This window comes from Macaca nemestrina, chromosome 1 (assembly GCF_043159975.1).
Source record: "Macaca nemestrina isolate mMacNem1 chromosome 1, mMacNem.hap1, whole genome shotgun sequence".
NCBI classification, from domain to species: Eukaryota; Metazoa; Chordata; class Mammalia; order Primates; family Cercopithecidae; genus Macaca; species Macaca nemestrina.
The window spans coordinates 207,665,738-207,687,712 of NC_092125.1; the positions used below are offsets into that span (position 1 = coordinate 207,665,738).

At 47.5% G+C, this 21,975-nt stretch overlaps 1 protein-coding gene across 1 annotated transcript; it reads right to left on the reverse strand.

Moving 5' to 3' along the window:
• Positions 1 to 897: 897 nt before the first annotated feature.
• LOC105495203 (lin-28 homolog A) lies at positions 898 to 17,522 on the reverse strand. The gene is made up of 4 exons (XM_011764494.3): positions 17,492 to 17,522; positions 16,837 to 17,033; positions 3,135 to 3,319; positions 898 to 2,074 (listed from the first exon to the last, which is right to left on the reverse strand). The coding sequence occupies exons 1-4, from the start codon at positions 17,520 to 17,522 to the stop codon at positions 1,858 to 1,860; spliced, it is 630 nt and encodes a 209-aa protein (XP_011762796.2). The 3' UTR covers positions 898 to 1,857.
• Positions 17,523 to 21,975: the final 4,453 nt, after the last annotated feature.

Genomic DNA, 21,975 nt, shown 5'->3' on the forward strand with positions numbered 1-21,975 from the left:
GAAAGGATGGTTCAAGATCCCCACTTTAAGAAGAGGGCCCCCCAAACTAATGTTTCATATCTTTTTGCCTGGTGCAGAACCTTCTGTCAAAGATGCTTTGGCTATTTTTCTCTCAATACAAAAAGAAGTTTGTAAACAAAACCCCCAAAGAACACGGAGAAAGACCAATACATTATATTTACACAAACTAGGCCACCTAGCAATCAACTTAGTGAAGTCCTATAAAGCCCAGACAAATACAATAACTAGAGAGGGGGCAGCATTTAGGGGAGACAAGAACCCAGGAAGAGACACACACCACCCAATGCGTTCTATTGCATTTGTCCCGTTTCAACACAGTGAGGTAGGTTTGCAGTGATCTCACAGCATGTAAACGAAACCCCCTTTTTCTCCTTTAGCTACCATGACACTATTAATCACTACTGCAGCAGGGCAGGACACAGGCCCCAGGCACCACAAAGCCCTCACTTGTGTGTCTCCCTGGAACCCGAGAATTTTGACAGGTTAAGAATCTTAGACCTTACTTCATATATCCATCCTTGGACAGCACAGGATTAAGTACAGGGGTATTGGTCTTAAAACTTATCCTTGGCAACTGCAGTTTTACAAACACACACACACCCTGTGGTGCATGGTAGGACTAGCCTTATCTGGTGAAGAATGGATCTGGAGATGTAAAACACATCCTGTGCCCTAGGATTAGACAACCCTCACCTAATCTTGGCTTGCTCTCTGGGCCTTTCACTTGGCCCAGCCTCTGCTAGCCTCTGTACCACCATTTCCTGTTTAGACTAATTCCCAATCTTCCAGTAGGAGGCAATCAAGTCATGGGGCAACCCAGTTAAAACCTAGTCTCCCATAAAACATTTTCAAGGCAGAGGGGGTTTCAAGAGGACACTATGGCAGAAAAGCCAGCTCTTATTGGCAAAAATGAGGTAGTTCAATAGGCTGTGCACTCCAAATAGTTGCTCTCCATGGTGGCAAAAACAACAAAAAGTATTCCTGCTGCGCAGACCTGGAGCTGCTGCCGGCTTATCCCTGAGATTGCTCATGTACCTGAGAACACAGTGCAGGAAATGAGGGCCTTAGATTAAAATATACAAAAATACAAAACCAGAATATTTATATTAAGGGAAAAAAAGGTTAAAATGCACAAGATACGTCATTCGCACACAGCTAGTGCAGTTGGCATCCTGGAGAAAGTGGGATCCAAGGTGCAGTATCCAAGGGAGCAAATAAATAAAATCACATTGGCTCAGAATGGGGCAGGAGTGAGCACAGGAGCAGCAGGTCTGCAGCTGTTCCCCCAAACACCCTTTTTGCCATCATCATTACCCATTGCTTGGGACAGTTGCCAGCACCCTATCCCAAAAGTGGGTATGAGGATACAAGATGTGAAAAAAAAAAAAAAAACACTGCTTACTCCTGAGAGATTCCCTTCCACAGAATGTAGTGGCTTGTCTCCATGAATCTGGTCTTATACTTAATCATTTCACTCTGGCATGGGAATTATTATATATCCTTCTTTAAAAGGAAAACAACTTCCCTATCCAGGCCACTTTCAAAAGCTGGAAATTCTGGGAATGGAGCCTCAGATAAAGTATGCAGGTTGCAGGGTGATTCCCCCATCCTGGTTGCCCCCAGAACCCTCACTTGCATTTGGACAGAGCGTGATTGGAGTTCCTTTGACTCACCCTTTCCCCCCACCTAGAGGAAAGAAAGGGTGATGGTGTGAATCCCAGCCTGAGATACATGGCAGTGCCAACTAGCCCCAATGCACCCTATTCCCACTTTCTCCACTCTGCCTGCTCCTCAAAACTTCCTGATAGCAAAAGAATAGCCCCCACCCATTGTGGCTCAATTCTGCGCCTCTGGGAGCAGGGCAGGGCTGTGGATTTCTTCTTCTTCCTCCCGAAAGTAGGTTGGCTTTCCCTGTGCACTAGGGCCCTGCTGGGCCTTCAGCGGACATGAGGCTACCATATGGCTGATGCTCTGGCAGAAGTGGCACTTCTTGGGCTGGGGTGGCAGCTTGCATTCCTTGGCATGATGGTCTAGACCTCCACAGTTGTAGCACCTAGTACAAAGCAAGATGGTAAAAGTAAGAGAAAGGAGCAAGAAGAGGCCAGATGATTCCCATGAATGAGGACACCTTGGCTGTGGTACAGGTTTGTCACTTACTTCCCAGAGACCAAACTTCCCACTTACAAAAGGAGGACTATTACTAAATGATCTCTTAAGTCCTTTCCACATCTAATTGTCTAGGTGATCTCTTCAGATTCATGTCAACTTGAAAATACCAAGACACCAGAAATAGAAGTTACTGACCCCAACTGGGAACTGCAACTTGGAGGATAGGAGAGATTCTTCCATACCCTTAATATAAGAGAAATTAAAGAAGCCAAATTATAGTATCTATTCAGAGCTAAGGGGCTTTAAGACCAAACAAGATGGCCGGGCGCGGTGGCTCAAGCCTGTAATCCCAGCACTTTGGGAGGCCAAGACGGGCGGATCACGAGGTCAGGAGATCGAGACCGTGCTGGCTAACACGGTGAAACCCCGTCTCTACTAAAAAATACAAAAAACTAGCGGGGCGAGGTGGCGGGCGCCTGTAGTCCCAGCTACTTGGGAGGCTGAGGCAGGAGAATGGCGTAAACCTGGGAGGCGGAGCTTGCAGTGAGCTGAGATCCGGCCACTGCACTTCAGCCCGGGCGACAGAGCGAGACTCCGTCTCAAAAAAAAAAAAAAAAGACCAAACAAGATTAAGGAAACCCGCCATTTGCAGACCTGGTAAAGCAACAACAGATACAGATAATACTATCTTGTCCCATCATTTGCAAATCCATGATTTCCTTTAATTCTAAAACCATCCTAGGATGTTAGTATCACTGGCCTCACTTAACAATTGAGGCTAGAGCCCACAGAGCAAACTTACTTGTCCCAAGTAGAAGCACTAAGTCACCCCCAGTGCCCTCCTCACCTACTGCCCTTGCCCACACCTATTGCAGGCACTCAGCCTTCCAGATGCTGCCAGGGACCACAGGCTTCCCTTCGTGTTTTGCTGTGTGACCCAAAACTGACAGGATTGGGAGACTGGGGATGCTCCAGCAACCTAAAAGCTGCCTTCCAGTCCATACCTGTCTCCTTTTGATCTGCGCTTCTGCATGTTCTTCCCTTTTGGCCGCCTCTCACTCCCAATACAGAACACCCCACCAGGTCCGGTGACACGGATGGATTCCAGACCCTTGGCTGACTTCTTAAAGGTGAACTCCACTGCCTCACCCTCCTTCAAGCTCCGGAACCCCTCCATGTGCAGTTTACTCTGGTGAAGGGAAATAACATTAGCTTCCATTATTACACCGAAAGACCAGGAGCACTTATTCCTGTAGGGCAGGAATCAAATGTGATGGTACTCCTATTTTACTGGTAAGGAAACTGACTTAGAGTCACTACAATTACGAACAACAAAAGTCTACCAGTACATTAACAAAAATCATAATTATATAAGCAGATGCCATGATATTTTATAGCTATTAAATTAAGAATTTAAAGTTCTTAATAAAATAGAACAGAGGGCCGGGCACGGTGGCTCACACCTATAATCCCAGCACTTTGCGAGGCCGAGACGGGTGGATCACCTGAGGTCAGGAGTTTGAGACCAGCTTGGCCAACATGGTGAAACACCATCTCTACTAAAAATAAAAAAAATTAGCCAGGCATGGTGGTAGACACCTGTAATCCCAGCTACTTGGGAGGCTGAGGCAGGAGAATTGCTTGAACCCAGAAAGCGGAGGTTGCAGTGAGCCAAGATCATGCTACTGCATTCCAGCCTGGGCAACAGAGTGAGACTTTGTCTCAAAAAACAAAACAAACAAAGAGAAAAATTTCTAAATATAAGCATTTGGAAGAAATCAACAAATATAAAATTACAAAATTTAAAGTGTCAAGCTATAGAGGTTGCAGTGAGCCGAGATGGCACCTTTGTACTCCAGCCTGGGCAACACAGCAAGACTTTGTCTCAAAAATAAATAAATAGATAAATAAATAAAATACAATAAAAATAGCTGGGCATGGTAGCTCAGCTGCGTGCAGTGGCTTACGCCTGTAATCCCAGCACTTTGGGAGGCTGAAGCAGGTGGATCACGAGGTCAGGAGTTCAAGACCAGCCTGGCCAACATGTGAAACTGTGTCTCTATTAAAAATACAAAAATTAGTCGGGTGTGGTGGCAGTCGCCTGTAATCCCAGCTACTCGGGAGGCTGAGGCAGGATAATTGCTTGAACCCTGGAGGTGGAGGTTGCAGTTAGCCAAGATCACACCACTGTAGTCTGGTTGGCAGAGCAAGACTCCATCTCAAAAAAATAAATAAATAAAATATAAAGTGTCACACTATAAAGTACTGAAACATTCATTTTTCACATAATGCCTCACTTAGTATTTATACCATCATCAAAAGACCAAATAAATAGAATACTGGAAAAAATACAAAATCAAGTGGTATTTTTATTTCAAAGCAATATTATATGCCTTATTTAGGAAAGAAAAAAAACCTCAAGATGCTCACTGATTTAAGAAATAATAATAATGGGCCGGGCGCGATGGCTCATGCCTGGTAATCCCAGCATTTTGGGAGGCCAAGGCAGGTGGATCACCTAAGATCAAGAGTTTGAGACCAGCCTAACCAACATGGAGAAACCCTGTCTCTACTACTAAAAATACAAAATTAGCCAGGTGTGGTGGTGGGCACCTGTAATCCCAGCTACTTGGGAGGCTGAGGTAGGAGAATCACTTGAACCTGGGAGGAGGGGGTTGTGGTGAGCCGAGATTGCGCCATTGCACTTTAGCCTGGGAAACAAGAATGAAACTCCGTCTCAAAAAAAAAAAAAAAAAAATCACAATAATGGCTGCAAAACATGTTAAACAAACAAATAAATGGAATAGGCCAGGCACCGTGACTCATGCCTATCTGTAATCCCAGCACTTGGGGGAGGCAGAGGTGAGCAGATCACATGAATCCAGGAATTCAACACCAGCCTGGCCTAAGTGGCGAAATGCCATCTCTACAAAAAATACAAAAATTAGCTGGGCATGGTACACAGACCTGTAATCTCAGCTACTCAAGAAGCTGAGGCAATCATTTGAACCCGGGAGGCAGAAGTTGCAGAGATGGCACCACTGCACTCCAGCCTGGGTGACGGAGCCAGACACTGTCTGGCTCACTCCTGTAATCCCAGCAGAGGTGGGAGCATTGCTTGAGCCCATGGGATGGAGGTTGTAGTGAGCCGAGATTATGCTACTGCATTCCAGCCTGGGCAACAGAGTCTCAGAAACAAACAAAAACACCAAAACCCTCAGAATACATTTAACAAGGTTAAAAAGCCTATATGAGGAAAAAACTCAAATTATATTAAAGGAAAAAAATGAAAAAACATACCACGATCTTGGATTGGAAGATTCAGTGATTCTAAAGGCTATGGGAAAATATAAATTGCCAAGAATACCAGTTATTACAATTTAAATTGGATATCAGGCCGGGCGCGGTGGCTCAAGCCTGTAATCCCAGCACTTTGGGAGGCCGAGACGGGCGGATCACGAGGTCAGGAGATCGAGACCATCCTGGCTAACACGGTGAAACCCTGTCTCTAATAAAAAATACAAAAAAAAAAACTAGCCGGGCGAGGTGGCGGGTGCCTGTAGTCCCAGCTACTCGGGAGGCTGAGGCAGGAGAATGGCGTGAACCCGGGAGGCGGAGCTTGCAGTGAGCTGAGATCCGGCCACTGCACTCCAGCCTGGGCGACAGAGCGAGACTCCGTCTCAAAAAAAAAAAAATAAAATAAAATAAATAAATAAATAAATAAATAAATAAATTGGATATCATCAGCAGCGTAGCAACTACAAAGCGAAAAACAGCAAGTTTACAGTGGAGAAAACTGGCAAATAATACCCTAGTCAAGTTCTTTGCATTTTGCTTTGCCTACAATAGGACACACATATCTCCTGATATGATGCACTAAGGACTTATGACTTTAAATCTAATGACTTTGAATCTAACCTTGAGGGAACATCAGACAAACTCAAACTGAGGGACATTCCTATAAAACAGGACTTCAAAAATGTCAAGGCTATAAAAAGACAAAGCCTGAAGAACTGAACAGTTCAATGCAATCCAAGATTCCAGATTGAATCTTGAAACAGAAAAAAAAAATAGGACAATCGACAAAATTTGCATATGGTATATAGATAAATGTATCAGTGTTTAATTTCCTGATTATGATTAGTGTACTGAAATGATGTAAGACTGATATTCCCAGTCAGGCACAGTGGCTGATGCCTGTAATCCCCAGCACATTGGGAGGCCAAGATGGGCGGATTGCTTGAGCCCAGGAATTCGAGACCAGCTTGGGCAATATGGCAAAAACCCGTCTCTACAAAATAATACAAAAATGGGCCAGGCATAGTGGTGCATGCCTGTAGTCCCAGCTACTGGGGAGGCTGAGGTGGGAGGATCCCTTGAGCCCGGGAAGCAGAGGTTGCAGTGAAAAGAGATGCTCCAGGCTGGGTGACAGAGTGAGACCCTGTCTCAAAAAAAAAAAAAAAAAAAAAGATCACTGTTCCCATTCTTGGGAAATACGCACTGAAATATTTAGAGATAAAGGTGCTTACTGTCTCCAATTTACAGTTTTAAAAAATGAAATAAAACTATCTGTATCAAGATAAAGAATGATAAAGCAAAGGGGGAAAATGTTAAGAGTTGATGAATCTGAGTAAAGGTTATGTGGGAGCGTTGGGTATTGTTCTTGCAGCCTTTTTAAAGTTTGAAATTATATCAAAATAATGTTACCAAAAGACAGTATAACCCAAGCAGATGGATCAGAGGATTAAAATGGAAAATCACAGAGAGATCTGAGAATACATGGAGAAATCAATAAGCAAGGAAAATAATCCAATAAATCCTGCTATAAAAATTAATAATCCATTTGGAAAGGAAGCCATATTCCTACACATTGTTTGATACACATGCAAAATACATTTCAGAGGATTTAAACACCTCATTGTTAAGAAAAATACTGAAAAGTTAAGACAGATAATCAGACTGGTAAAACTACAAAAATATACCATGAATCACTAAGAAAAAAGAATTGCACAACATAATATAAGTAGATATCAGTAGGAAGTCTTAGCATGACACATATATTCAGTATCTCATTGTTGGTTTAAAAAAATTGGAAATAACCTACCGGTTTATTTGTAGTTGCTATGCTGCTGATGATATCCAATTTAAATGGTAATACCTGGTATTCTTGGCAATTTATATTTCCCCATAGCCTTTAGAATCACTGAATCTTCCAATCCAAGATCGTGGTATGTTTTTTCATTTTTTCCTTTAATATAATTTGAGTTTTTTCCTCACATAGGCTTTTTACCTTGTTAAATGTACCGGTTGAATAAATATGGTACATCTATAATAATGAATACCATGCAGCCATTAAAAACAACGTAAAGTCTTTGGTTTGTTCACAGCCACATTTTGGTACCTGAAATAATGCCTAGCACATTTTTTAATGAATTAATGAACCAGGAGGCAAATTTTTAATCATTCAGCTGAGAAAGATAACCACAGTATTGTTAAAGAAAAAACAAAAAGCAAGATTTAGAACAATATACATGGAATAATCCCATTAGAACACTGCATATTTGTACCAAAATTTAAGGACACTGATATTTATAAAGCAGTTAGCAAACAGCCAGCAGCCATCAAGAAAAAAAAAAAAGTTATTCATACAGCTAGTTCTGTAGCAAAGCCAGAGTCAGATGACCCAGAGTTCCTGATTTAAAGCTCAGAGCTCATTCTATCATGCCACTTACTGCACCACCAACTTGACATTTAGTGGAGGTGACAGCATCTCAGACCCTACCCGGAATAGACTTCATTACAGCTTCATTTATTTTAGTAAAACAACAGTGTCAAATATGTCAACAAGGAGTAGTCGTCATAGAAAAAAAGCAAAAGGGATCACTGTGCACCTACCTAGTCCTCGCTCAAGGAAACATGAGTAAGTAGCATTAGTATTTTATGCTGGTGACTGGGGGGGAGTATTCCAAACTGGAACTTAGATGAAGCATGCTCTTCATCAAGATGGGAACCACAGATTCCTCATCACTTCTTTTTATTTTTTGGAGACACAGTCTCGCTCTATAGCCCAGGCTGAAGTGCAGTGACGCGATCTCAGCTCACTGCAACCTCCACCTCCTGGGTTTAAGCGATTCTTCTGCCTCAGCCTCCGGAGCAGCTACAACTACAGGCACACGCCACCACACCCTGCTAATTTTTGTATTTCTAGTATAGACGGGCTTTCACCTTATTGGCGAGGCTGGTCTCAAACTCCTGACCGCATGATCCGCCCACCTCTGCTTCCCAAAGTGCTGGGATTACAGGCGTAGCCACTGTGCCTGGCCAAATTTTTGTTTTAAGATGATATTGCGGGCCGGGTGCAATATCTCTCTTGCTGTTGCACAGTAACCACCCTGAGTTTAAACTTAAATTTGTAAGGTTGAGCATGGTGGCTCACAACTGTAATCCCAGCAATTTGGATGGCTGAGGCCGGTGGATCCTGAGCTTGAGGCTCAGGAATTGGAGACCAGCCTGGGCAACATGGCAAAACCCTGTTCTCTACAAAATAATACAAAAATTAGCTGAGCATGGTGACATGTGCCTATGGTACCAGCTACTTGGGAGGCTGAGGTAGAAGGATCGCTTGAATCCGGGAGGCAGAGGTTGCAGTGAGCTGAGATCGCACCACTGCACTCCTGCCTGGGTAACAGCAAGAATCCATCTCAAAAAATAAAAATTATAATTAGATTTGACTTATTTTTTATTGAGCTGGGTGGGACAAGAGATGCAATTAGTGGGTGAGTCGGGAGGTCTTAGAGGAGCCAGACCAAGAGCCTTCTGGACCCAGGCAATTCTAGCTTCACTCGCTTGCCCAGCCTGTGTTAGGCTGGGACACTCTTAGTTCTAGCTGTGATTCAGGAGGTAAATGGTTAGGAACAAGGGTTGATTGAGTCTGAGGGCCTGTTCCCTCCTTTCTTTAATCATCTATAAAATGGAGTAAATACTAATTTTATGGTAGTGCTGTGAGGTTTTATGCATGAGAAGTAGTTAGCACTTCGCCTGCCACACATAAATCCTCAGGGAGTGGCAATTATCAACCTCTTCAGACTGGATGGGGCGGGTTAACAGAGAGAACTAAGTGCCAAGCATCTGGTTTTATCCTAACTAGCTATAGAAACTCAGAAGACTATCCCCTCTCTGAGCCCCAGTTTACTGGAGAGTAACACCTTCCTCTATGGACACCTCATAGGCTTATTTTAAGAGGATCTTTAAGTGGGGACATGCAACAAGAAATTGACTAGTCCTCTCAGGTCACTCACTGCATCACTGGAGGATCTGAGGTCTAAGCCTTTTACAGAGTGAACCCCCACCCCTGCAGGCATCTCAGTGTAATCGGCTGGCCAAGATTTAAACCGGTGGTCTCCAGGGGTGGCTCCCTGCCCTCCTCCCCCGCCCCTTTCTAAAACACATAGTTTGAATTCCTCTCTTATCAGATAGGTAATCAGCGTGCAGCCCCACAGAGCCAGCCTCCCAGGGCCTGCATCTGAAAAGCGCCTGAAATTCTTGTACCACCCCCATTCCACCCCCAACCACACACAAAGCAGGGCCCCGCCCCTTTCCCCACCCCCTCCAAAAAGAAAAGACCTTGGGGGGAGGGGCATGGCCTGAGCTCCCCCAATAGAGCCCAGCCCCAGGAAACAAAGAGTTGACACTGGCTGGTTCTGGTGGTCAGATTCCTGGAGTTCCAAGGCACAGATCCCTCTTGTATCCCCCTCTCCCTCCTCCCCACATTCAACAGTTTCTTCCTTCCTCTCCATGTTGGGGTTATGGTCACGGTAAGAGAACTAGATGTAGAAAATCCTTCCTTCCCCAGGCAGTCTTGCCAAAGTCACCATCAGCAGCCATCTTCCCTTCTCTGGCTTGCCCACTGCCCACTTCATGGATAGAACCAAACAGAACCACCTCCCCTTGGGTCTCTTCAGTCCAATCCTCAATTATTGATTCAGATAAATTGTTTTAAAGGGGAGGAGGAGAGGAGGCATGACTCACATCATCCTTTCCCAATTTCTTCAAGTTAGGACAGTGGGGAGCCTGCCTGGGCCTACTGTGTTGGGGAATGTGGCATCAGACAACAGAAAGCATTTTTTTCTTTTTTTGATGGCAGGGAAGGAAGCTCTCCAGTTAAAGTACTTAGGCCTTCTGATCCCTTCTTAATACCTCAGTAATTGCCTGCCTTACCCTATACAGCCCACACCAAGTACCTCATCTCAGCATCAATTTATGCCTTTACAAGTTTAGAGATAGAATGAGCCTTAGGGGTCACTTAGGAAATGTGGAGTTAAAAACAAAACAAAACATTATAGAAGAAAAAAAAGTATGAACAAAAAAAAAAAGAAAAGAAAAAAAAACCACGCAGGAACCTAAGTGTCCCTCTTTCTACATAAGTGGCAACAGAATTTCAGGGTACTTGCTACAGTTGTGCAGATTAAAGCTGGGGTTCTTGGCTCTTCTGCAAGAGGCTATTCCAGCTCTTCTTCCAGGCCATTCCAGCCGAAGATTCCATAGTGCAAGTCTCTACCTCAGTTCTAGGTTCCTAGCTTGCACAATCATTTGTCGAATGTCTATGTACTATGCAAAATAACTGTTACTAATTGATGCTTACTGTAGGCTAAGTGGCATTCTAACCACTTTACATGTTGCAACTCACTTAACCCTTGTATTAAACTGGTGCAGTGGGGTGTTATGAAGACCCTCATGTTACAACATGAGGACATGGAGTCAGAGGGGTTAATAAGCACCTTCGTTAAAGCTGCAGTACGAGGCAAGAGCTGAGCTGAATGCAGCTGGCCTAACTCTCACCAATGCAATTCAATATGATGCAAGTCACATATATAATTGAAAACTTTCTAGCAGCTACGTTTAAAAAAGCATCTGATGAAAGTAATTATAGTGACTCAGTCCTGTGGTGTAACATCCCTATCTTGCTTCATTCCTGGAGGTAAGATATGGTAAGGGTTAGGAAACCAACCGGTTCTCCCAGAAGCAGTTATTTGATGGTGTGTGTGTGTCAAGGAGGGTGGTGAAAGGGGTGTCTGGAACCGAAGGCTTCAGGCAACCAATCCCTCTGATCCCCTCTGCTCAGCCACAGCCAGGCCGTGTAGTTCCTGCCTGGAGTTCTCCACCAGATGGCGCTGCTCAGCCTGTCTGGCCAAAGGTAAGCCCGAGGGCGCCTATACCAGGAGGTACTGAGTAGCTAGCTACCTGGTCTGGGCTGTGAACAAGTGTCCAGGTAGATTTATCCTCCACAGCTCCTTAGGGCAGTCATCTCGTCCTCCACGTCCCACCCTGGCCCCACCCAACCACCTGCTCTATCGGGGATAAGAATGAAAGGTTCCTAGACTTTTAGGCCAGAAACTCAGTTCTTACAGTCTACTGCTTAGAAAAAAATACTGCTTAGAAAAGTCAAGTCTCGTCTAAATTAAATAACTCCACGCTGGGCCAGTCGCGGTGGCTCATGCCTGTAAACCCAGCACTTTGGGAGGCCTAGACGGGCGGATCGTCACGAGGTCAGGAGTTCGAGACCTGGCTAACATGGTGAAACTTCGTCTCTACTAAAAATACAAAAAATTAGCCGGGCATGGTGGCAGGTGCTTGTAATCCTAGCTACTTGGGAGGCTGAGGCAGGAGAATCGCTTGAACCCGGGAGGTGGAGGTTGCAGTGAGCCGGGGCCACACCACTGCACTCCACCCTGGGTAACAGAGAGATTCCGTCTCCAAAACAAAACAAAACAACAACAAAAAAACCTCCATGCTGAGATCATGTTAAGTAAGTCTCTATCAACTGTGTATTCTCCCCCAACTCCTTTGACCTCCCCCTCTGACTCTGTGGCCAGTGGTTGATACTCATGCCTGCAGGAAGAGAGGAGATGTAGTTTTACCTAGGGCAGTTACTCCAAAAAACAATAATTCCAGTAGAATGTGATTAGCAATGTTAAAGACACTAAATGGCCATGGTGAATGTTACTGAAAACCACTTGTAAGGCAGGCAGCAGTGTCAACAACCACAGGGTAGAAACTTCCCATATTTGAAGCTTTGTTCAGGATGGTGTCACAGCCTTTACTTTACACTGTCACCGGGCACGGTGGCTCATGCCACCCAGCACTTTGCAAGTCCCAGGCAGGTGGACCACTCCAGTTTGAGACCAGCCTGGACAACATGGTGAAACCCCATCTCTACTAAAAATACTAAAATTAGCTGGGCATGGTGGTGTACGTCTGTAATCCCAGCTACTTGGGAGGCTGAGGCAGGAGAACTGCTTGAACCCAAAAGTCGGAAGTTGCAATGAGCCGAGTTCGTGCCACTGCACTCCAGCCTGGGTGACAGAGCAAGACTCAATCTCAAAAAATAAAAATAAAAATAAAAGACATTGTCTAGAAGCATGTCTCAGAAAGAAGAGGACCCCAGAAGATTCCACCATGTGTTCAGGAACCTTCCTGCCTCTCTACCAACTTTCTGAAAAATCAAGTTAATTTATTTTTAAGCTGCCTTTTCCTATTGGGACAGAAATAACTCATGGATGGCCACTAAATCTGTGGCTTCCACTCTATCAACAAAAAAGAGAGGAACATCTCTGGGCTCAGAGTTGTGATCTACTGACATTCATCCCACAAACTTTCATAGTGCTATGTTGTGCCCAGGCCATATTCTATGTTGTGCCCAGGCCATGTAGCCAGCCCAGAAAGCGAAAGATCTCTGCCGACATGGACCCCAGACTGCTAAGTGTACTTCTGATTCACCAAGGTCCTCAAGATGCCCCTTTTCTTATTCATTCCTCAGCCCACCGAGTGCATACTAGAAAATTAACCAGGCAGCTAAGTTTCTCCCTTCAAAGAGCCTATGGGTTACATAGAGAAGGGTATAAGAGCAGTACATCAATAACTAGACACGAGGTGAGCAATCAGAGGTGCAGTGTTACAAACCCACCCCCACAACCCTGCCACCAAACCCAGCAGTCCTAACCTAGACCCTGAATAAGATTGCTCTTACCACCTCCTCACTCATGGCTTCCAGAAAAAGCAGGCCACGTGGCTTCAGGGCAATTTCAGCAGTTCGTCTAGGTATTAAAAACTTTTTCTCCTAAACCAACTTGGTCCCTTGGTCAAATCTGGGCTTTTCTTTTGACTCCTAGTCTTCTAATACAGCATTTTAGCCAGAAAGTCAATTTAAACATATTTGAGATTTAAACATATCTGGGTCCTGAGGAACTATGGGAAAGCAGGGAGTTTTCCTTATTTCCAAATTTTTATAAATCTTGAGAGTTTGCAAATTGAACCACAGGAAACATGAGTTACACCAAAACTCTTAAAATGGCCCAAAATGAGGATTTTTGAATTCTTGATGAATCCCAGGGAAATAGTTGACAGTTTAGCTTCTTGCTCCAGCTTTCCTGTATAACTATGTTTCTCAAGCAGGGATGAGACTTTGACTCCAAGGGGACATTTGAAAATGTATGGAGATGTTTTTGATTGTCACACCTGAGATGCAACTGGCCTCTAGCGGGTAGAGACCAGCAACACTGCGGTACATCCTGTAATGCATAGGACAGACTCCCCAGAACAAATTATCCTGCCCAAAACATGTCAATAGTGCTGAGATCGAGAAACTCATTTAAGGGCTTGCTATCTATTTCCCTAACTCTAGAGACAGGCAGATTTCTAAATCTAAAGATGTGTACCTGAAGAGTTGTTATAGAAATCTCTTTGCTTTGTGTTTTGTTGTTGTTTTGTTTAGTTTTTGGCTAGGGGGTGGGATTTTTCCCCTACTTATCTACTCTTGAAGAGGATATTACAGCATTTGGGAGAGAGCATAAGAACATTAGTTAATAGGGCGTTGGGATCCTAATAACTCCAACTTTGGAAGGGAAAAGAAAATGTTTTTAAATTGCCTTTCCCCCTTCCTCTTTACTTGCAAAAGGGCTTCCTGACCCCCTCCCTCTGGTAGATGCTATCTTAGGACAATTACCTTCCCACCAGCCCACCCTAACCCCAGGGTGCCCAACCCCAGCAGCCAAAGAATGGGAAGTTTTGTTAAAGATTTCTTACTCTCTGCTTCGGGAACACTTTCCTCCCCCAGTAAACAATTTATCCTGTGTTTACTAAATTCCTTTACCATTACATTTCCAGAGAGTCATTTCTAACCACAAGTGCAGAAGGGCCAGGCGCGGTGGCTCACGCCTGTAATCCCAGCATTTTTGGAGGCCGAGGCGGGCAGATCACCTGAGGTCGGGAGTTCAAGACCAGCCTGACCAACATGCAGAAACCCCGACTCTACTAAAAATACAAAAAATTAGCCGGGCATAGTGGCACATGCCTGTAATCCCAGCTACTCGGGAGGCTGAGGCAGGAGAATCGCTTGACCTGGGAGGTGGAGGTTGCTGTGAGCAGAGAGCATGCCATTGCACTCCAGCCTGGGCAACAAGAGCCAAACTCCATCTCAAAAAAGCCAAAAACCAAAAAACAAAAAACAAGTGCAAAGACCGGAATCACTAATCTAACTTACCGCTAAGGTGGAGTTGGAGGACCCCTGACCCAAGCCCTGCCGGCATGCTACCATTATCAGAGCTACCAGGTAAAAGTTCAGGGAATCTCCACCCATCTTTGTGCTTTCTGAGTAGAATGGGAAGAGCTGGGGATTAGAGAGACAAATTCTTAGTTCTCTTCCAGCTCAGCTCCCTCTTGACAACTTACTCAACTGTGGGTTCCTGGATGTTCCAAGAGCCTAAAATCCACAGTATTTCCAAGCCAGTACATCTGACCCAGTAGTGTAGACTCAATGCATGCTCTATGCCATCCAATAGTTTTCCAATTGCTCTAGATCCTGAGGTGAAGCCTGCTAGGCCCAAGTCCCCATTTGCTCAAAAAACAAAACCAAACAAAAAACCACCTTCCTTGGGGTATGTATATCACCAAGGAACCCGAAAGATGAGGGGATACGTTCCCCTCAGCCCTTCCCTATCAGGCAGCCTTTGGATGGGAGATGAGGAAACGTTGGGTCTGACTCTTTTATTCCAGCCTCCCAAAGTTGGGGGAGCTGTCCAGTCCCCAGACCAGGAAAGATTTTAATCTCTTTGTGATCAGATAAATGGCAGAGTGGGGGAGGCTTGCTACCCTGCTGAGGAGGGCCATTCAAAACTGGTTCCTGTAATAAAGTGATTTAATAGATCTAAAGAGGCCAATTCCCTTCTTTCTCCCACAATTACTTCCTGTGGGTTATCATTCACATATGTAAATGAGACAGAGAAGGGAGAAAAGCCACCAGTGGGAAACTAGCTGTCTAATGGGGGGTTGGGGGGGATCAGGATGCTGCAAGGGGTCAGCTCAGTATCCTGCTACAGGTCCTCTTGGCAGATGTTCAAGTAGCCCACTGACCCCATGGCCCCAGCACTAAGTAGTGGCTCCCCATCTCTCTGCATCTATTCCCCTGGTTTGTTCCTCACTGAAGGCTGTGCTCAAAGATGTCCCTGCTGCCTCCAACTAGTCCATCCAGCATCTCCCTTCCCCACCCCTCCCCCCAAGAATGCCATCCCTCAGGCTCCAACCCTTAATCCCCACATCCTCCTTTCCCCTCCCCCACACCTCCTAAAGCCAACCTCCCTTAAGTAACCCCTCCCTGCCCGGCCTGGGTGTCAACCTACACGATCTGGGATTAGCAATTTCTTCTTTCCAGATCCAGCCGCAAACCTCCAAAGATGGAAGGGCCACAGGCAGCAAGCAACTTCCTTTCCATGGTCTTTATGGGTAGCTGGTGACCCAGGACCACCAGAATGCCTCTAGGATATTCAGGAAGGGGAAGCCTGGGAGGAGGGAGACCTGAAGTCTCTGGCTTCTTGTTTGAGGCCAGGAATGTTGAGACAGCAATCAATGGCTGTCTGGGGCCATAAATGCCAAGCGGAGAATAGGTCCAGAGGCCAGCCTCCCTCCACCCCCTGCCCTGCGACACTGAATTTCACCCCCTACTGTGCTGCCCTGCTTTAACTGAGAACTTGGGGTTGCGACCTATCCACTTCCCTCCCAGCCTGGCCCAGGAATGTAAGGAAGGCCAGGGCTCCTTGGGTTTTCCTTCTTCACGGGAAGTGGACAGAAAAGACCCCAGTCCTGAGCTTACAAGCTCCCATGTGGATCCTTCAGGGATCGGCCAAACCCAGTTTTTAGTGACCAGCCAGGTGAGGTCTGCATTAAAAAGGGGATGTGGCTGACTTCTCGGCTTTATGCCCCTTGGGTCCAGTAGCCAGTTGCCCTCACTCTCTCCCGCCTTCTGAGCTCCATTCAGACGTTGGAGGCGCTGGGCGCCCGGCTCAGGCCCGGCATGTGCTTCCCTGGCCGGCCTGCTCGCCCTCCCCCCACCGGCAAGCACAATACAACCTTAGTTTCTGCCACATGGGGTCACCTCCCTGCCCCCTATCCCTTCCCAGGGGAAAGAGGTAATAGACACGTGGTGAGCCGGAGGGGTTCCCGGAAGGGGGCGGGGGTGCTGATAATTGGTGCTGCCTCCAACTACTCCCCCCGAGATAGTTAACAGGGACTCAGAATTGGGGTGCCGAAGCAAAGACAGGGACGCATAATGAGGGCTCCCGAAGGCCCTCAATTCAACAGCGAACCCGGAGCCCACCCGTGGATACGTGCACCTAGACGCCCTTCCCTGGACAAAGTTACCGCAATCAGTCTCACCTGGTGCACAAAGACGTCCACTGGGGGGTCGAGCGCGACCCCGGCGCGGGCGGTCATGGACAGGAAGCCGAACCCCATGCGCACGTTGAACCACTTACAGATGCCCGCACCGTGCAGCAGCTGAGGCTCGTCCGCCGCCCGGGCCGCGTCCTCCGGCGCCTCCTCGGGTGCCTCTTCTGCCGCCTTGGCGCAGCCACCTAGAGAGAGGGAGGGCCAGGCACTCAGCTGGGGGGCACGGAATCGGAAGGCGGTCTCGGGCTCCAGGCAGGGAGACCCGAGTGTCCAACCCCATAAGTGGACAGTCAGGAGGGGGCAGCTACCAAGGAACAGACGAAACCTATCCCGGTCGCCTCCCGCGCTCCCCTAGCGTACACCGGGACAGTGGTGCCCCGAAAGTTTGCTCCTCTTCCCACAATGCGTTTCCCGGAGACTCATGGCGAGACAAACCTCTCCCCCTCCATCCACCCACGTAGTCTGGCGCGCACGCCACTGGAACACCAAGGTTCCTTGCTCCAGAGACGGCCCTATGAAGAAGGAGGCCGCACCGTCTTGGGGTCCTTTGGGCAGCCTTGGAGTCAGTTCTCCACCTTCCTTCTACGTGGCTCCTGGCCGCCCCTGCCTCCTAAGGTGTCCCAGCTAAGTCCCGAGCTCGAACCTGCAAACTGCTGGTTGGACACGGAGCCCATGGTCGTCGGCTGAGCCCGTGGCCCCGGGCCCCTGGTCGGGCGGCTGCTGGCCCCGGAGAAGTCCGAAGGCAAAGGGGTGGTTCGGAGAAGAGGCTGCTACATCTTCCCCCGCACAATAGCGGTGGGAGGGCCCACGGCTTTTCAAAGGCTCCCAAATTCTAAAAGACAATGACCCAACCCCCCGCGGGCAGCCCCCTCCCCTCCCCTCCCTCTCCTTTCCCCTCCCTTTCCCTCCAGCTCCAGCTCCGGCCCTCCCCCACTGCTCTGGTCTCTGACACCTCTGGGGTGTCCCTTCTCAGAACCTTGAGGTTTGACACCCCCTCCCCACACACACATCTGGAGATGGGGCTGTCTGCTCTAGAAGGCTTGAGTACCCCGGAATTTGGGATCCTGCATTTTGGACTCAATAGGGGTCCCCAAAGCAGATACAGGTGGGGGACCTGGTGGGGGGGGGTAGTTTTAAAACCACGTGACTGCTCCCACACACACACACACACACACACACACACACACACACACACACAAACACACACACCACCCCCACCCCCCGCGCAGATAATTATACATTCCAGAGAGTTGGGGGAGGGAGGTGTGAGCCTGGCAGCGCTGGCCAATCAGAAACACAAACCACCTGTCAAGGGAGAAATGAATGGGCCCTCCCCCTCCCCCAGCTCTTGAGCGCCCCTCCCCCTCTCTTCCCCCTCAGGCCTCTGAGCTGACCCGGCTGCTTGGCGCTGACCCGCTCTCACCCCCCACCCCCGTGTGCTTAGATAGACCTGGAGTTCTGGACACTAGGAAGCCCGGGATGGGGGAGCAGGGGGGAGAGGCTGGGGACACACAGGGCTGGTCTGTCCTGACCAAAGCGCTGCCTTCCAAAGTCTGTCTGCCTCTGACTACATCAGAATGTCTGCCTCCCAGAGTTTCTGACACAGAGTTTTTCTGGGCCTCCCCCAGTTAGAAAAGAGAAAGTGCTCTTAACTGATTCGTTGTAAATAATTCTTCCCTCTTTCCTCCCTCCAAACCTGTGTGTCTAAAGTTAGCCCCAGGTAAGCTCCCTGAAGAGCAGGAGGAACCCAAAGAGTCTTGAAGCTGTTTCTCCGCCAGCTGCCTTCTCGTCCCACCCCCACCCCATCCCCATCCACTGCTGAGAGAGGGACTGGGTGGGCTGGTGGGTAGAGGTACTTCCTCTGTACTCCTCACACTCTTAGATTCCCAGGCCCTCCTTATGCGCTCCCATCCCCATAGTGGGGTTAGTGGAGGAACTGGACTGGGGGGCCTCCTCATTTGAAGAGGTAGCCTCCCCTTCTAGGAGATAAAGAGGGCTGGCTAGTGGGGGTGGCTACTGCCCTGGTCGGAGATGGACAATGGCCCGGGGCTCCGTGCACGGCCCTGGCCCTGCCCCTTCACTTCCGGTGCTCAGTTCAAACTGGACAATGCCAGCTCCGGCCAGTTCCCTTCCCCCACCACTACAACCCATTTAAAGGGACAGAGCCTGCTTTCGGGGGCATCCGCTTGCTCTGAATTCAATCTTCTCCACCGAGTGTGCAGAACCTTTTGGGCTTCTCACGCTGTGGCTCTGTGTGTGTGTTTGTGTGTGTGTGTGTGCACGTGCGGATGTGGGCACATGTGTATTTCAGAGAGACCGGATGAGTGGGGGTAGGGAAGGGGAAGATGGGAAGGAAAGCAAGAGACTGCGGAAATTATCTCCTACGAGGTGCTCTCCAAGAAACGAAAACTTGAGCATGAGGAATGGGAGGTGGGACTTCGTGGGATAAAAAGGACAAGTGTGGCCCTTTGCTACTCCGCCTAAAAAAATACATATTGTTAACAAATATTGTTAGCAGTGCCCCACTCCCAACTGAGGACTCTAATTAGAATTTTCAAGAGTTCTTCTAGTACATCAGCCAGAGCCATTTTTATTTACATAATCCTCCCCTCCCAAAAGTCTTATCTCCCGCTGTTAGTGACGCCCTTAAAATATATTCGCTCCCTGTACCTCTGTTCCTAAGACTCAGGAGCAGGTGGCTGAGGTCTGGGAGAAGAAAAGGGAGGGAAAGGGGAGTTGAACTCTCTAGTTTCGCTTGGTGGGTTCTCAAGTGATGCGAATTCGGTTACCCGGGATTGAGCGGCCTGCTTCTCTGTCCAGGGTCCTGAGGGCTTCGGCAGCTCTGTCCACGGTGCTGAATTGAGTCACGCTGTCTTGGTTCCCAGCTCACAGTTTTGAGAATACCTTCTTGAGTTCCCACCTCCAAGTCTTTCCCAGAAAACCTGATTTTTCTCAATGCAGGTTCCCGCTCTGGTAACACCGACACATTTCAGATGAATGAAGACTTTTTTATTTTTTGAGACGGAGTCTTGTGTTGCCCAGGCTGGAGTGCAGTGGCACGATGTCTGCTCACGGCAAGTCCGCCTCCCAGGTTCCAGCAACTCTCCTGCCTCAGCCTCCCGAGTAACTGGGATTACAGGCACGTGCTACCACGCCTGGCCAATTTTTGTATTTTTATAGAGGTGGGGTTTTACCATGTTGGCCAGGCTGGTCTTGAACTCCTGACTTCAAGTGATCCGCCCACCTCGGCCTCCCAAAGTACTGGGATTATAGGCGTGAGTCAGCGCACCCGGCCTAGGAGACTTTTTTTTTTTTTTTTTGAGATGGAGTCTCGCCCGTGGCCCAGGCTGGAGTGCAGTGCGCTATCTTGGCTCACTGCAAACTCTGCCTCCCAGATTCACGCCACTCTCCTGCCTCAGCCTTCGGAGTAGCTGGGACTACAGGTGCCCACCACCGGGCCCGGCTAGTTTTTTGTATTTTTTAGTAAAGACGGGGTTTCACCGTGTTAGCCAGGATGGTCCCGATCTCCTGACCGTGTGATCTGCCCGCCTCTGCCTCCCAAAGTGCTGGGATTACAGGCGTGAGCCACAACGCCCCAGCCAAGAGATTTTTAGAATGCTAAAGAGATGGCATTTTCTACTGGGTGTGGTGGCTCACGCCTGTAATCCCAGCACTTCGTGGGGCCAAGGTGAGAGGATTGCTTGAGGCCAGGAGTTAGAGACCAGTCTAGGCAACATGATGAAACCCCATTTCTACAAAAAATACAAAAATTAACCGAATGTGATGACGCATGCCAGCTACTTGGGAGGCTGAGGTGGGAGGATCGCTTGAGCCCAGGAGGCCGAGGTTGCAGTGAGGAGATAGTGCCATTGCACTCCAGCCTGGGTGACAGACTCATCCAGGCCTTGTCTCAGAGAGAGAGAGAGAGAGAGAGAGAGATTTCCAGTAGTATATGATTTTGTGAGAGTGATGCAGGTATCTCAAACTCTTGTTCAGAAAAATGGGAAACCTACTTCCTCATATTATGACTGTAAAGGGTTAGGAAAGAAGAGATAATATTTTTTGAGTCGAAGAAGATCAAAGTAGAAGAAAAACTAATCTCGGTCTTTAAGTTATTTTATTTTTTTGAGACAGAGCCTCACTCTACTGCCCAGGCTGGGGTGCAGTGGCACAATCTTGGCTCACCGCAACCTCTGCCTCCCAGGTTCAAGCGATTCTCCTGCCTCAGCCTCCTGAGTAGCTGGGATTACAGGTGCCCACCACCACGCCTGGCTAATTTTTGTATTTTTAGTAGAGACAGGGTTTTACCATGTTGGCCAGGCTGATATTGAACTCCTGACCTCAGGTGATCCACCCACCTCGACCTCCCAAAGTGTTGGAATTACAGGCGTGAGTCACCACTTCCGGCCTTATTTTCTTAATTATTACCACTTTTTATAGGAGTATGAGGTGTTAGAGTCAGATTACCCATGTTTGAATGTCAACTGTACTATTTACAGCTCTTCCTTAACCTCTGTATTCCTCTGTTTCTTCCTCTGTCCTATGGGAATAATGAGAATACTGATATCTCAGAGATATTGTGAGGATGAAGTTAGATCATGTAGACAAAGCTTTTGAAACAGTTCCTGACATGTAGTTAGTTGGTTTTGTTTGTTTGTTTGTTTTTTGAGACGGAGTCTTACTCTGTCACCCGGGCTAGAGTGCAATGGTGTGATCTCAGCTCACTGCAACCTCTGTGTCCCGGGTTCAAGCGATTCTCCTGCCTCAGCCTCCCAAGTATCTGGGGTTACAGGTGCCTGCCACCATGCCCGGCTAATTTTTGTATTTTTAGTAGAGACAAGGTTTCACCACATTGGCCAGGCTGGTGTCGAGCTTCTGACCTCGTGATCCACCCACCTCAGACTCCCAAAGTGCTGGGATTACAGGTGTGAGCCACCATGCTCAGCCAACATATAAAATGTAGTACACACTAAGTAGCATGAGGATATACAAAAGTAAAAAAGGAAAGAAAAAATATTCCCTGGCTTCTGAGAAGTTATAGTCTAGTAAGGAAGACAAGACTGAAATAGCTAAGTGTTGTAGGTTTCTTGGGTACTGGTTTCTGAGAGTAATAATATCTAGGTAAAA

Excerpts from the sequence above, each read along its gene's own strand:
- LOC105495203 (XM_011764494.3), bottom strand. The coding sequence starts at position 17,522 with ATGGGCTCCGTGTCCAACCAGCAGTTTGCAG. Across the intron at positions 3,320-16,836 it reads TGGACGTCTTTGTGCACCAG|AGTAAACTGCACATGGAGGG; the intron begins GTGAGACTGATT and ends TCCCTTCACCAG. Across the intron at positions 2,075-3,134 it reads CGCAGATCAAAAGGAGACAG|GTGCTACAACTGTGGAGGTC; the intron begins GTATGGACTGGA and ends GCTTTGTACTAG.